General features: G+C 38.5%; 2 protein-coding genes across 5 annotated transcripts; one reads left to right on the forward strand and one right to left on the reverse strand.

Annotated features, from left to right (window-relative positions):
* Positions 1–141: 141 nt before the first annotated feature.
* Positions 142–6,322, reverse strand: LOC127971935 (uncharacterized). 4 transcript variants are annotated; one of them, XM_052575269.1, is made up of 9 exons: positions 6,181–6,322; positions 3,836–5,780; positions 3,700–3,742; positions 2,583–2,738; positions 2,319–2,408; positions 811–873; positions 635–706; positions 457–524; positions 142–249 (listed from the first exon to the last, which is right to left on the reverse strand). In XM_052575269.1, the coding sequence occupies exons 2-8, from the start codon at positions 5,759–5,761 to the stop codon at positions 457–459; spliced, it is 2,418 nt and encodes an 805-aa protein (XP_052431229.1). In that variant the 5' UTR covers positions 5,762–5,780; positions 6,181–6,322; the 3' UTR covers positions 142–249. The 4 variants fall into 4 exon arrangements, with proteins under 4 accessions (XP_052431229.1, XP_052431231.1, XP_052431230.1 ...); XM_052575271.1 differs by having other exon boundaries at positions 453–524; XM_052575270.1 differs by having other exon boundaries at positions 142–524; positions 6,154–6,200.
* Positions 6,323–7,829: 1,507 nt separating this feature from the next.
* Positions 7,830–15,496, forward strand: LOC127971277 (forkhead box protein O4). The gene is made up of 3 exons (XM_052574171.1): positions 7,830–9,929; positions 10,581–12,050; positions 12,420–15,496. Exons 1-2 carry the CDS (start codon positions 9,498–9,500, stop codon positions 12,024–12,026), a joined length of 1,878 nt encoding a protein of 625 aa, XP_052430131.1. The 5' UTR covers positions 7,830–9,497; the 3' UTR covers positions 12,027–12,050; positions 12,420–15,496.
* The last annotated feature ends 450 nt before the right edge of the window (positions 15,497–15,946 follow it).

Here is a 15,946-nt window from a genome sequence, read left to right on the forward strand (position 1 = left end):
TTTCATGACACAATAAACAGTGTCTTATCGAGAAAAAAGTAAAATATGAATTTTCTTATAGGCTCTCAAAACAAACCACAAAGCATATTGTATATTATATTGTAATTTATTAGGTAAAAGCGAGACACTGAAGGCAGCCGATGTTTTTGATGGAGTTGCATTTTATTAAACTCACATTTCTTAAAAGCATATAAAAATGCATAGACATTTCAGAATTATAACTTTCCGTGCCACTTCTCTTCTTTTCTCCTATAATTGAGAGAGAAAATCAGACGGAGGTATCGAATTCTACTTTTAATATTACTTGTAGCACACTGATATTCATCTGTACAATTAACTCAGACATTAAGGTTAAACATGCAAACAAAACCACTTAATTTTAAAAGAATTGTACACACACACACACTAAAAAAAGAAATCCCAGAAATGAACTGTGTAAAGACATTGAATACCAACTTAATCTCTCTTCAGCTCCTCTATGCACATCTCAAGTTTTTCGTGCAATGGTCCCCAGTTTTTACATTCTATGAAAGATAAAGGAATGCAAATTGTAACAAAACCAAAACATTATCTCATAATGAAATTAAGAAAGAGGGTAAAGTTGTTTGAAATACAAATACAAAACTTAAGATACCTGAACGCAAAACCATTAGTTCTTGAATGACCCTCTCAAGTTTTTCTCGGTGTTGCAAGCAATTAACACAACCTGGGCGGGGTGTTGAAGAGATTGATAGGTTTAAAAGACGTTATAAGACACTGAATTTGAATATGTAGTGCATGATCTCTATGATAACAACAATCAAATTTCACCTGGTTCGTGCGCTCCTTCAGCTGCATGCACAGCATCACTCTCTACTGTAGACGGAGAAGGTGCTATAGATACAAACACAAGAAATACATCAGATCAGAGATTCGAAAATAAGAGCCATTATATTTCAAACTTTTTCTACAAAGGTCTTGTTTTCCCAATAACAAAAATCTTCATTAGATGTCTTAACATTACAAATGCTGCACTTTTTTTTTTTTTAACCATAGATGGCTTTCTTTACTAGTGAAGACCATCATCAAAAGCGTCACCTAGTCATGTGGTACAAGAGAAAACTTTCATCCTATGTTAGCACAGTTGAAAGCGGCTCGTAATCGGCAAACTTGACCAAACCAGGATGGAGAGATAGAGAGAAGCGGACAAAAGAGGACGAGTACATCAAAGGTCTAGTTAAAAAAATGGTCTCCACTGAGGTCCTCATTTGGCGGTTTCATTAAATGACTAATAAATCCACATTTGAGATGGCCAAAACAGTGTGAACCTTTCATGAATAGTATAACAGACCATATTTAAAACCGAAATAGTATTTCGAAACTCTTTATAATTCCTTAATCATATGTTTGATCAGTTTAATTGCATTTTTGTGCTGTTATTTTTTTTGAATCTATAATTAGTACAATGCATTCTTATGGTGGCATGCATGCCAGTGTACCACCCTGTAAATGAGTTTGAACAGCACTTCAAATCTCCATTTCAAAATGAATGAAAAGACTCACTGGGGAGACATGCACACACACAACTCCCTTAAGCATGAATTAAAAAGGCTTTGACAACAAGCTCCCAAATGCACTAGTCCTTTCAGCAAGGCTATTACTGCGCACTTCACAAGAATATCAATCAGTCTGGATTACAGCTACTGTAATCAGGCAGCCATCGTGTAAAGAATCGCTAGAGACAACTCTGATGACTCAATTTTCTCGCCCAGTCTCCCAATGGCTTCAGACAAGATTATGGATTTTTTAATTTTTTTGCAATAATGATATATTCTGAGAAATCCTGTTGAGATCAGTCTATGTGGCTTAAGGCAAAGGGCGGCAATTTTCTACATTTTTCAGACTATAAAGCTTTTGAATGTTGCTTTGATACACCCCAAACTTTTTGTGCACCACGTCTTTTCATTTTTAAATAAACATAAAACATTGCCATTTACAGTAATCATAGTTTTAAAAAGGTATAAATGAAAACTTTTAAGTGGTATTATACAAAGCAACATAAAAAATGTAACCTTTAGTCTGCATCAAAATTGCTCTTATTAGTTAATGCTGCATAATTTTGTAACCCTACACCACAAGAGGAGATACACCAGAGATAAGTATTACGTTAGTACTCATGTTTGGCTTTGAGTTTGGTTTTATTAAAGATGTTGTGGTTAAAAGGTGTTGTAGAACCTCTGAAAGTATTAGAAATATTTCTGTTATTTATCAGGTTTCACTTGTACAGTTAGCATTGCTGTATTTGATAAAGGCAAATGAAAAAGGACAAATGATCGCACCAATTCTTTTTCTCTTTGCCGAAGGCAAACCATCATTGTTCAAGTGCTTTTGGCCCACACTGGGAAGCAGTGAATTCCTCGTCCTCATACCTTTCATAGATAAAATTAAAGGAAATAATAACAAAGCATTACATAAAATCAGAGCCCTTCATTTACATAATCATATTTCCTAGGTATAAAATTTGCATTAAATATGTAATCAGCAAACCTTATATTAACTAAACTTGAAGATACAAATCAAGAAAAACTATCAGTGAAAAGTACCTGGTAATCCTGTCGATTTATTACTAGGCTGAGTCTGAATGGTTTCTACAGAGGATCGTGTGGTCTGAGGGGTCTTGAGAGCCGGTCTTTTACGAGTTGGCGGCTGTAGTCCAGATGGTTTCATTTGCTGTATTCCAGAGCCTGAAGGTTTTGCAACTGCAATCACATTACAGTTTACAGAATACATAATTGATATTTATAATACAACAAGCAGCTAGCAAACATACAAAACAGTTATGTACCATTACTGTTCAAAAGTTTGGGTTGTTATGCTCTTTATCAAAAATATAGTAAAAACAGTAATACTGTGAAATATCATTATAATTTAAAAAGTATAAGCTTTCATTTTTTATATACTCTAGCAGGTAATCTATTCCTGTGATTGCAACACTGAACAGCAGCGATTACTTCAGTGTCACATGGACCTTCAGAAATCATTCTAATGTGCTGATTTGTTGCTCAAGAAACACGTCTTATTATTAATGTTTAAAAACAGTTGTGTTGCTTAATATTTACATTACATTTAGTCATTTAGCAGACGCTTTTATCCAAAGTGACTTACAAAGGAAGTAATGAAAATCAACAAGAGAGTAATGATATAGTGCTATAACAAGTCTAAGTTAGCTTAACACAGTACACGTAGCAAGGGGCTTTTTTATATTGCATAATAAATAAAAAGAAAACCGAAAGAATAGAAAACGAACAGAGCGAGCCAAGTGTTAGAGGCCTTTTTTGCTTTTTGTGAATTGTATAATAAATAAAAAAAACACACATAAGAATACAAAAAAAAAAATGAAGAAAAACGAGCAAGTCTTTTTTAAAGAATGGAATTAGAATAAAGAGTGCTAGAGTTAGAGGGTCAAATAAAGATGGAAGAGATATGTTTTAAGCCGATTCTTGAAGATGGCTAAGGACTAAGCTATTTATGATGATCATATTTATGATGGAAACTTAATATCAGAATTATTTGAATGAACAGCAAGTAAAAAAAAAAAAAAATTGAATTTTTTCTGTAACATTACAAATGTATTTACGGTCACTTTGACCTCAAACGCTTTAACAATAATATAATTACGCAAATGTATGAAATGTGTACCATTGTGTACAAGCCACTCACCAGCAGTGAAGTTATATCCAGTGACGGGAGAAACCATAGAGGTCTGTTTTAAATAAAGAAAAAACAAAAATATACAAGATCAATGTTTGTAACCAGCTGACTGACTCATAGCAACATAAAGCATTGAGTTTCATACCTTAACAGTGCCAGCTGATGCTATGTTCTTGATAGGAGCGATGTTCTTGCCCTTGTTCATCTGTAGCGTCTTCCTGTTGCCAAGCAGGGTGGTGGATGATGCGTCAGGCTGATGCGGGGCCGGAGGCCCTTGGAGTGTCTTTGGTTTGACAGCTACCGTGGAGTTCACTGACAACTGAGGCCTTGGAGGAAGACTGGATTTGGGATAACTCAGCTTAGAGGAAAGCTGAGGAAGCTGTCTTTTGATTGGAAGTTTTGTGGGACGCTTGTTCTCATTGGCTGGTTCTGATGCACAGTGACTTAAAGTGCATGCTGCTGAGACTTTCTGACCCTGACTCGAGCTCTCAGTCGCCTGCACAGCATCAGTTCCATCGTGATTACTTGCACAAACAAGCTCATCATTCGACTGGGCCTCGATGCTGTTGATCACAGACAGCCTCTTTCTGGGCTTCACGTCTCTCATGATCTCAAATCTGGATTCTTTGCCAAAAACGATAGGCGTGGATGTAACCAGGAAGCTTGTCTTCAGGTCTAATGTGTCATCTAAACAAAAAATACTATTCCTGCTGATATTTCCCGTATCAGAAGAGGGAACAGACTCAGCGTCCGCCGATCCAGGACTTGATGTTTTTTTGTGATGCTCCTCTGATGCTTGAAGCTCAGGAGCATCATCAGGAGCGTCGACAGAGCAAACAAATGCTGTGGTGCTTATCTCAGCTTCTGTTTCTCTGCTGTTAGAGGTTGGTTGAGTGACACCCTCAGAGTTAGAAGCATCATTAACCTGGTCAGCTAATTCTATACTCAAGGGCATTATTTCAACAGTGGTGTCCTTCAAAACTAGATTTTCTGGGGGGATAAGATCAGTGGTTGTATTATGTTTAATCATCTCAAGTGGTTTTATAGGAACAGAGTTTGATTGTTCGACCTCACCAGAGGGTTGAAGAGGAGCACTGGCTATTTGCTCCACAATATCAACAGTTTCATTGATGTTGAAATGAGCTTCCTCTGTGTTTTTTATTGTATTAACCTCAGTAGAGTTAATACTAGCATTCAGTTTTTCTTGTGGCTGTATGTCTATAGTTCCTTCAAGGTTTTCATTTGGCTGTTCTGTAGTAGTAGTAGTGTTTAATGGTACAGTGTTATCATCACATGCATTAGTTTTAGATTGTGCCCTGTCTAGAAGAGGAATATCCACAGTTGTATTAACCCCAGTGTCAGGTCCCTCTTTAGGGTCATGTGACTGGACCAGTTCAACAGTGGTGTTTCCGGTCTCTGTCTTTGTATTAGGGTCATCAATATCGACTGTTGAATTAAGTATAGGGTCAGACCCCTCCTTTGGCTCCTGAGACTCAAAAATGCTGTTCTTCTTACTGATGTTGTGTAGATCAACAGTTGCATTAATACCAGCGTCAGACCGTTCTTTCGAGTCATGGGACACTTCAAAAGTGCTGTTCTTCAGCTCTACACTAATTAAATCAGATTTCTCTAAAGATGTAATGGATGCCGTAGCATCATTGCAGTCACCATCTGCTTTGCCCGCTGTTGCACTGGTAATGTCTTTCTCATTCTGCGGCGATCTAGTAGACATGCTTACATTTGCCGACTGACAATGTGCTCCAAGAGAGCAATTAAGGCCAGAGTCATTGGTAGCCTCTTTTCTTGGTGCTAAAACTCCTTCATCCTTATTTTTTGCATGATTTTCTGATGGCGTGCAAGCAGGGGAATTCAACACAGTTCCTGTTTCATTTAAAAGAAAGGATGGGCCGACGGTGTCATCAAGAAATCCAGACACTTGAGGAAAAGGTTCATCTGCAATTGAATAGAAACTAGAACACAAATCTGGCAATTTGATAGGCTGGTAAGAGGAAACAGGTTTTTGAAGAGATGAGCCGGCCTGGGCAAGCTTCCGCCTTAGAAAGCTCTCCATTTCAATAGCAGGCGGGTCTCTGAAAGGAATTCGGACTTTGATTTATTATGTAGCTTCCTGAAACCTACTTACTGACAATCACACATTTCACAATGGATGACACATTTGTTACATAAGGAAGCACGAGGCTGAATTCCCTGAAAACTGGTCTAAATATAAACACCAAACTATCACATTTACCATAGAACAGTATAGTTAAGTAATATGAGCATGTCTGATGATTACGTTACACAACAGAACAAAAATGCTAGAAGAAACAACTGCAAGGAATGTTTTGCTATGGTGACACAAATATAACCGTTGACACGGAATATTAGTAATAAGCCATATCCGAAAATCAACAAAAAAACGATACAGATTCTAAAAAATGATAATAATAAGCAGATCAAAACCTTTAGAAAGCATTATCATCATCTTACCAGGTCTCTAATCACCAGGCCGAGCGTTTTCAGAGTAGATTTGAAAACGGTGACATTCTAGTCATTGGATGAGGCGCTCAGTTCTCGACCAATCAGAGCGACGATCTGTGCGGCGTCAGAAATGTCACAGCGCCCCCCAGTGCTGGCTGTCCCACACAACAATCACTATTATTTATTTCTTTATTCGTTATTATACTAGAACTTTGCCAATAATTAGTCAAATTATGAAATTCTCTTTAAAAAACAAAGGCTATGAAATATCAATATTATGTAGCTTAATCAATGTAGTCTTTTTTAACACATTGCTCAGTTTCACTTACTGTATATCCTCCAAATATTCCTTTCGCTTGAAAATTAAGAGGCTGGGAGGACACTTTAAACCAGCGATAGATGTGGAATATGTATATTTTTGTTATAAATCACTCCCACAAAATAATGGTAACCTAGTCAGTGATTTATACATAGTGATTTATTAACTTAGTTATGCAAATTTTCTGAAGTATCATATCCGCATACATTCAACACAAACCATAAAATATATATATATATAATTAAATAAGTAAATACATGACATCACAACTGGCCAGTCAAATTAATTAAGCAATAAGAATTTTATTGAATTTATTTTGGAAACATTTATGCATTGAAGATAATCAGAAATGACTGTTTGGAAAAAGGTAAAATTGTGAAGTAATTTTCTCCACTTTGACTGATTAATGTTTATGTAACATCATCGGGCAAGTTAGGGAAGAAATGTAAATCTAGACGTATATTTCCACCACAAAATTATGATTTCTATTATTAAATTTCACGTTTCTGTCATTCTGCAATAATGACTTTTTGTAGGCCTACTTTTATGCATAACTTTTTTTTTTTTTAAATGCACACACACTATAACGTGGATTGTATATTTAGTCAAAGGAAACAAAAAAATTATCAATTAAAATGATATCTAAATTAATACAACTACTTAATCAGACAACAAAAGGCTGAAGAATTGCATCATACTTTGTGTTCTCTACCGCCCACAGCAATTCTGGGAACAGGGGTAATGCCTGGGAAGGTCCTGTGGGTATTGTAGTTCTCCTGGCTGATCCCTATACATTTAAAAACTTGCATATGAGCAACAGCTGACCTAAAAAAGAACAATGCATTTACGAGTAAAATTCAGATTTAACATGACTAAATTCAAATGAGGATAGACAACCCCACTGAGGGGGCATGCACATTTAATGTATGACTTTCATTTAAAAACTACCTAAGAAATCAAACCACGTGGGGATTTCAGATAATGACCACTCTTCATTACATCGTCTCTCTGACGTAAACATCTTCTAATATAAAAATAGCTTTCATCCACTTCATCTTAATTAAAAAATGAGATTGCAGTTTCATCGAAAAAACATGTGGGCGGCATGAGGTCAGGGGATCCCGCACAAGGCATTCCTTCATTGGATTTGGGAATCTCCTCCTCCTTCATAACAACCTAGAGATCCTAAAATGACAAAAAATTGCCCCAGCCAGGACCCACTGTCGCACAAACACACTTCTTGAGAAACTATTACATAACATTTTGCGTGCTCAGTCTTTTTTCGGGATCCCGGACCGGTTTCCCCCGGTCGTGTTTACGGTGCACAACCTATCCCAAGACTGACTACATTTCCCATCAACACTCTCGGCGCATGCGCACGCCGCGTTGTCTGGCAGTGGTAAACAGACGTCAGAAGGGAGTCTTCGCCTCGAGTCAAAACAAAACAAAACAAGAAAGATCTACGAGGAATAGCTGTTTGTTTATCTTCATTAACAGCAGAAGAGAAGCGATTCCGCGGTAATTTCAACAAACCGCCAAGTTATTGAAGAGAAGCGGGTTTCTTCGACTTTTACCGGAGGGATAATAACTCATAAAAACTGGAGTTGGCTAACTAGGTGACCATCTAGTTACTCTCGCAGTAGTAAAACTACGCTTTTGAGTTTTGTCCCAGAGGCCGAGTAGCCGGCGATCGAGTTCAAGAAGCGGACAGGCGGCGCCTTTTTGTCTTTTCGGAGAACACATCGACCTTTATTGGCATACTGGAAGCCTTCAACGGAACGGATTCGCTCGGCGCGAGCGAGCATCGTGTGTAGCCGCGTCTCGAGGAACATGGCAGATGGTGGCACGCGCCAGCACACAGCGTGGAGGACCGTGCACACTTGAACGAAAATAACACAGCTTTTTTTATTGTATGGTAAAAACTACCCGTTATGATAGCGCACTCCTGTAGGATATTGTCTTTGTACTTTTTATTTTTTTTTAAATGTAAAATTTTGATCGTTATGATTTAAGTTTTACGTACGGATTATTTTGGCGATTTAACAATCTTGCTTAACGCATTTAAGTGGGGTGCACTTAAATCATTTTAAACCTATATTTTTTATGTTTTTAACCTCGGAATGGATCCCGATTAATTAAATAACGTGACTTTGTTGACTTTGACAGGCAGCTGTAACAAGTAATTCCCATCCACTTGAATTCGTTTACAAGGACAGTATTCTTACATAGTATAGAAATACACTCAGTTTACAGGAAAGATTAGTGTACGACTTGATGCGATCATATTAAGGTGATTTATTGCTCTTTTTGTAGAGTTTGTAAGCTGGTTTACTCGTTTTTTCCTGTCTAAAGTCTAATTGCGAAAGCCAATCAACCATTAGCTGCTATAATAGGAACCAGTGGGAGGTGGTTATTTTAGCAATTACAGCGCATCTTATGATTGGTTTTGCGATTTCACCTACTTCAATGCCTCAATTAGATTTTTTTTTTCGGTAAAAGAGTGTTTAATTATATACAACAGTTCATAGCTCATCCTTTGTCACTCCAGGGCGTCCTCCTTTACTGTGGTTTATCTTTTGACAATCCAGCTGTTTTGATGTGTAGTGAATTTCCTTTGTTCTTTCTCCATTAAACAAAGAGACCCCCTTCTATCCTCGTTTCCTCTATGTAAATCAGAAGGTTTATGTTAGTTACTATTAAGGAGATTATTTGGCCCCTTTAATCTCCAATCTGAGGATTAACTGACGCTATATTGGTGTGTTCAGATTATTACGAATGTGCTCCGTTACGCTCCAGACAGTCGCAGTTAAATTCAGTACGGATGATTTATACTGTAGTGTAATATATTAAAGAAGAAAAAATATTTTAAAAACAAGATTATTTTACTTTTGGTATAAATAGTCGTACTCTTACTTTTCATCGGCCAGTTTTTTTTTTTTTACTTCTCATCAAAACTTCTTCAGTGAAATCCAGCCTTTCTCTGAAATTATCTGGATTGCATCTCATAATGGAGGACGAAAACATACCCCCGATTGACCCAGATTTTGAGCCGCAGAGCAGACCGAGGTCATGTACATGGCCGCTGCCTAGACCCGACATCTCAGCTGTCAAAACTGGGGGGGCCGACGGCTCAGAGTCTGCTGCTGGAACTCCACCCACCGAGGAAGATAAACACGAGCCTCAGCCAATCATATCCGAGCCTGAGAAAGTTGCGGTCTCGGAAGGCGGGATTATCGCTGGAGTGGGCGGAGCTACGCCTCGGAAAGGCTCTTCCAGGCGTAATGCCTGGGGTAATCAGTCCTACGCGGATCTGATCAGCCAGGCGATTGAAAACTCGCCAGAAAAACGACTTACTCTGGCGCAGATCTACGATTGGATGGTCAAAACAGTGCCGTATTTTAAGGACAAAGGAGATAGTAACAGTTCTGCTGGGTGGAAGGTACGTCTAAACAAGATTAAGAGTTAATAATAATTATAATGAGGGTTTGAAATTAACTTCTTCACTCACCTGGCAATTTGTCAACTAAAATTTAAAATACTGGCCATTCAGAACATAAATAAATCAATAAATAAAATATAATTTTCCTGCTGAAATCAAGTTACTGACTTTTCAGAACTTATAATAGCCAAAACATAATTATCACAAATAAAACACATGATGAAACTCAGAACTTTTTTATTCAGGAGTCAACATTTGAAGTAGATCAAAAAGGTTAATCAAAGTTGTCATAAAGACAAGAACGGGTATTGTTTTGGTTCTAGGACCAGTTTTATGAAAGGTTTTGATCCACTTTAAACGTTGACTACTACATATTTGTATTTGTATAACTGGGCTGCCTATCTAATAATATATTTTGTTTATCAGATTGAAATGTTTTTACGCTGTTAAGCCTCTCCCCTGTTGACATCCATTTAAAAAACAAACCAAATAATGATAATTCATGCCGCAAACTGGCTTGTAAGTTCACAGCATTAAGTTATTTTTCGGATGTTCATTTCAAACCCTAATAGTAATATTTTCAATCATGTGCTGTTAGGTTACCGACATTAACACTTTTAGACTTGATTTATTTTTTGTCATCCCATTTAGAACTCCATTCGCCACAATTTATCTCTCCACAACAAGTTCCTGCGAGTGCACAATGAGTCGACTGGAAAGAGCTCTTGGTGGATGCTTAACCCCGAGGGGGGCAAAACCGGCAAAGCCCCTCGCCGCCGCGCCGCCTCAATGGACAACAGCAGCAAATTGCTTAAAAGCCGTATGCGCGCAAAGCAGACTAAAAAGCAGGCCGGAGCGGCTGGGATCGGAGGCTCTGGAGGTTCCCTGCAGGGTGAGGGTGCCTCCGGAGCTGGTGGTGCGGACAGTCCCGGGTCTCAAGGTCAGTTCGGAAAGTGGGGAGTGAACAGCAGCAGCCCTTCCTCTCGTGGCAGCCTGGACGACCCGGACATGTGGACGAGTTTCAGGCCACGTACAAGCTCCAATGCTAGCACTCTGAGTGGGAGGCTTTCTCCCATAGCCACGGGGCAGGAGGACGAGGATGACCTACCTGAGGACGGTCTTCTTAGTGGCTATTCCACAGGGAATCTTCCCCCAACACTAACTGAGACGCTAATGGAAGAGCTGGATTTGATTGACGGGCTAACGTTAATGACAGGTCCGCAAGGTGGTGCGAGCCCTAGCACAGCTCCTCCTGCCCCACCTCAGCCTTTGCCCTCGGCATCCACCCTGCTGCCCCGAGTGTCCAGCTTTCCTTCATTTCGGCAGCTGCAGCAATCAAAGGCTACACAGGGATCCACTCCGCCAGGGTCGCAGAGCTCTGTTCAACCCAGTGCTGGATCGAGCACAAGCCAGTCAAGTTTTGGAAATTCGCTTTTCAGTCCTCTGCCCGGTCCGGGTCACAGTGGTTTTAGCACTCACGTGCCCTCCAGCCTCGAAGCGCTCCTGATCTCCGATTCGCCCCCACCCAGCGATGTTATGATGACCCAGATGGATCCTCTTATGCCGAGCCAAGGAGGTGGCGGGCTTTTGGGGCTCGGGGGATCTATGTCCAGCAGCCGAGCTAAGGCAGGTCAGATGTTGCTGAGCAAAGGCATTGACACAAGCGCAGTGGGGCTGATGAGCCTCCAGCCTCAACCCCAACTCCAGCACTCACAGATGGGCTTTGGAATGATGCACTCGGCCATGAGCCAGGAACCACCTCAGCTTGCAGCTATAAAGAACCAGCATCAGGTGCCAGGCGCTGGGCTTCTGCAGCACGGAGGTGTCCCATCACCCGGTGGGAACGGAGGCCTGCAAGGTCTAGGCCAGTTTGCAACACCGACCTGCTTCATGCCCTCCCAGGACCGTCTGCCTACAGACTTGGATATCGACATGTTCACTGAAAACCTGGACTGTGATGTGGAATATATTATCAACAGTGATCTTATGGATGGAGAACTGGTTGACTTCAACTTTGACCCCATCATACAGGGCGGACAAGGCTATACTGGGCCAGCAACCCAACAGAGCGCCTCCCACAACTGGGTGCCCAGCTAACTTCATTATTAAAGATGGTAACAGGTATTTTAATTTTCCTTTGTTTTAAAAATACAGTTCAAGTGAAAATACAAGTTTTACCCACCCTCATAATGTTCTTAATACATTTTATTTTCTTCACGTGGACACGAAAGAAAACTTTACGAATGTGCTCTGCGCTGACATTGAACATCAGTGTGATCCAATGTTTATCTGGACCCCCATTTTAATTTTAAGGGGCAAAAATGCTGTATTAAACATTCAGACACATTCAAAGTAATACAGAAACAGCATGAGGATGAGTAAATGAAAATCTCTTTTTAAAGAACTATTCTTTTAATTAAAATGATGGTTTTACATTATTCTTTATTTTGTTCCAATGTGTTAATCCCTTTTCTCATGATTTATTTACAGGATTGTAAATAAGACATCCATAAGACAACATTTAGAAACAGATGCGGCACATTGTCTGAACATATTCAAAAAATTTTGCCTCTGCATTTGCCATCGTACCTCAAATAAATAAACTGCTCAGCTAAGGACAATACACACGTCAAGTGCCAATGTCAACTGAAGAGTGTGCTGTTGAACACAGAGATCGTGGTTTTGAAACGTAAATTTTCTCTCTTTTTTTTGTCTTATATGTGCAACATTTTTTTGGCCAATCTTGGACTCCAGTAGCACACATAATAAACAGCTATTCATGTTTATCACATTTATGCCTGTGATGCATAGTGTAAGATGGAGATGGTACTCCTCCTTGGTCTTCTTCAACCTGATAATGGAACCCCTTCGGCCAGGAAGATCAAACTTTTCAGCTTTTCTTGATGTGAACTTTTGTTTGTTGAACAAAAGTGGAGAAGTCCGAGCAGCCGACATCGATGGAGTGATTTTCACAGCTGACCTGACGTTGCTGTTGTTCTCAGCCCCCTTCTGAGCATGAAAACAACATTGCACCACAAGAATGTTAAGTTGAGAACAACGTTGAGTGGCGACTGACCACAGAGCACAGCTGAACTGTTAAGGTGTGCACGCTCTATCTCAGTGCTATGAAGCATCAAAGTTTCAAGGTGGTTTGGTGACGCTGTGGTGTTCAATGTGCAATTCGTTTGGCTTTTATGACCTCTGCTCTCACAAAGTGATGTGCTGAAGAGGCTAATAACTGAATGATGATTTAACTGTCTGCTCTTAAGTGTTTGTTAGTGATAACAACAGTATGAAGAAATGTGATTATCCATAGGGCATTTTGATGCATTTTTAATCCTGCCAACAGGTTAAATGGTATAGTGTTATAGTTGGAAACTGTGCCCTTTTGCAGAATGCAATACCTGAAGATTTACTTTGTGTGTGTGTGTGTGTGTGTGTGTGTGTGCACAGGAGGATATGTGTGTACATTTGTGTGCCTGCAAATTTGTTTAATGCTCTTAAAACTTGATTCCAACACACTGACAACAGAATTCAAGGTTACGCTGAATCATTTCAATTAAGCGCAGAAGAAAGATCTTGAAGAAACATGGCTACAATAACGAGATGTTATGGTTCCTCTGGCATGTTTGACTGTGTCCGCAGAAGCACAGAAGAAAAACTATTTTCTCAGTTTTTCATAAACGGCACTACTCCTATTTTAAATATATATATATACATTTATTATACTACAAAAACAGTTGGGCATATTAACTACAATTCTAATTTAGATTGGGGTGTTATCGTTAACAGACTAATAAGAAATAGCTGTTAATGATTTTTTAATCTGAGCAGAAGCTATTTCAGATCATTTTTAACGATCATTTTCTATGTAATCTTTTATTTTTGTAAAAGATGAAATGCATATAGATTTTATACAATAACCAAAGGAACACTAAGAACTGCACGTTGGATGGACGGAAGCACTGCAGTGCGGATAAGCTTTACGAAACCTTTCTGAAAGATCTATGTAAACTAAATCCTAATTTGATTGATTGCATGAGGACATTTAAGAGAATACAATTCATCGAAAGTTTCCATTAGAGTTTGCTAGAGTTGTTTGTGCTAAACAGAAAATATATATAAATCTTGATTTGCTAGGTTGCTTTTTAATTGTCTAGGCAATGATTTCATCTCAAAATGCGAGACTGGTCCAACTGAAAATGATTAATGCAATGTTTCACTCTCAGGGTTATGAAAAATAACAATTTAAACAATTTATGCAAGCCATCATCACGTAGATATTTTAACACTGCAGAAATATATCTAATGTTGCAGTTTATTATTAGAGATTTATCTAATGTATGCATTTGTAGAGTTCCTACAAAACTTTGTAAACTGCCAATGAACACTATAGCATGTCACTCCAGAGAAAACCATTCAGTTTTAAAGCCCTTTTCTTTTCAACTTGTACCTTTAATCTGTAATAGAAAGGTTGATTTTTAATTCATTATGTGGCCAGATGGTTTTTGCGCAGTTTAAAACCAGCGTTCTTTTGGTGTATAAATTGGCTTTAATTTGAAAGCTTGATATTAGTAACTCTTATCACATCAATGTAGTGATCTGAGCACATTAGATTACTTGTTAAAGTGCTCTCTCCTTACAGAGAAATCATTGTAATCCTATTCATCGGTGCTAGATGTTAAATATGAAAATGAAAGAGGGCCATATTTGATTGGTGCATATGTAGATATCAGGGCCTTTAATAATTTTATGCAACACATATTAAGTACAATTTCTTAATGTAAAACATTGTATGAGAAATGTACCTATGTGTTTTAATTCCCAAACTCTCAGTTTTTGTATATTATAAAAGAAGCTGTGAATGGGGAAGGAGGGGCTTGGCCATCTCACGAATGGTGGAATATTTAATACAGCGATTAATCAACCGTTTACGTCATTTGGGGCATCTTTTCTCATGTTTTTTTTTTTTTGATGTTTGTACATGTAAAACAGCTCCTGGATGTCTAAGAGTGATAGTTATTCCTGCCTGGTACATCTTTCAGAAAGCTTCAAGGCTGACGGTCACCTTTGACATTTTCCTGTGTCACTTGAGTGTTGATTTGAAAGTGATTTTTCGTGGTTAACACCCTGGCATTGTTTAATTTCTCAAAGTACAGATATTGAATATTGTATTCATCACAGGGCTTCTGCATGAAATGCAGGAATTCCACACCTTCCCTCTTTCCAAATCACTCTCACTTTTCTTGTTTGATATTAGCCTTCTTCCTATTGTAGTCATTCTTTAGTTCCTTTCATTTTCTAAGAGAGTTTGCTAAGTATCCCAGTTGATAACACAGAACATTAGTTTATGGTCTAGGTTGGGTTTTTTTCTCTTTTGTTTTGGGTTATATGACAGGATGTAAAACTGACGAGTTGTGCATAGCCAATATACTGTATATGTACTTGATTGCTTTTTTTTTTTTTTTGCTCAATTCATTTTGTTCCCCCATATTTTGTTAGTCAGAGATCATTGAAAGCAGTTCAGCATAATAGGAATAAACCTGACCTGTTCAATGTTATGTTGATTTTGCGTCATTGGTCCATTCATTTGACTGTGTGATGAAAAATATCGACAGAAATTAGTTTTCTGATTTATTTGTCTCTCGTTTTCGATCTTAAATCTGGGTTACAGTGAGTCTTGTTCGAAGCAATAACGAAAACTACTTTTACTAATTCTAATTTCATACGAATAGGGAAGCCACAGCACAGGACAACAGACCACAGGGGGCACATTTGAAGAAAACACAAAGTTTTAGTTCAACTAATTGCTTTTTTAAGCTTCACATTTCTGTTTTTAAACATACTCTGAAATGTAGTAAACGATTTGAAAGAAATGTCTGAATTGCTGGTATTTTTTTCTTTTTCTCAAAGAAATACGAACACAGATGTACCACTAGATGTCAGGATGACACTAGTAGTTTCAGAAGCCATTATTAAAAATGGATTGCAAAATGATTGACATACCAAGCGATCAT

This window comes from Carassius gibelio, chromosome B14 (genome assembly GCF_023724105.1).
Source record: "Carassius gibelio isolate Cgi1373 ecotype wild population from Czech Republic chromosome B14, carGib1.2-hapl.c, whole genome shotgun sequence".
In the NCBI taxonomy this organism is placed as follows: domain Eukaryota; kingdom Metazoa; phylum Chordata; class Actinopteri; order Cypriniformes; family Cyprinidae; genus Carassius; species Carassius gibelio.

Coding starts and splice junctions, on each gene's coding strand:
- LOC127971935 (XM_052575269.1), bottom strand. CDS start 5,761: ATGGAGAGCTTTCTAAGGCGGAAGCTTGCCCAGGCCGGCTCATCTCTT. Junction 2,739..3,699: donor TGGATATAACTTCACTGCTG/GTGAGTGGCTTG, acceptor ATGTGATTGCAG/TTGCAAAACCTTCAGGCTCT. Junction 874..2,318: donor GGCAAAGAGAAAAAGAATTG/GTGCGATCATTT, acceptor TTGTATCTATAG/CACCTTCTCCGTCTACAGTA.
- LOC127971277 (XM_052574171.1), top strand. CDS start 9,498: ATGGAGGACGAAAACATACCCCCGATTGACCCAGATTTTGAGCCGCAG. Junction 9,930..10,580: donor ACAGTTCTGCTGGGTGGAAG/GTACGTCTAAAC, acceptor CATCCCATTTAG/AACTCCATTCGCCACAATTT.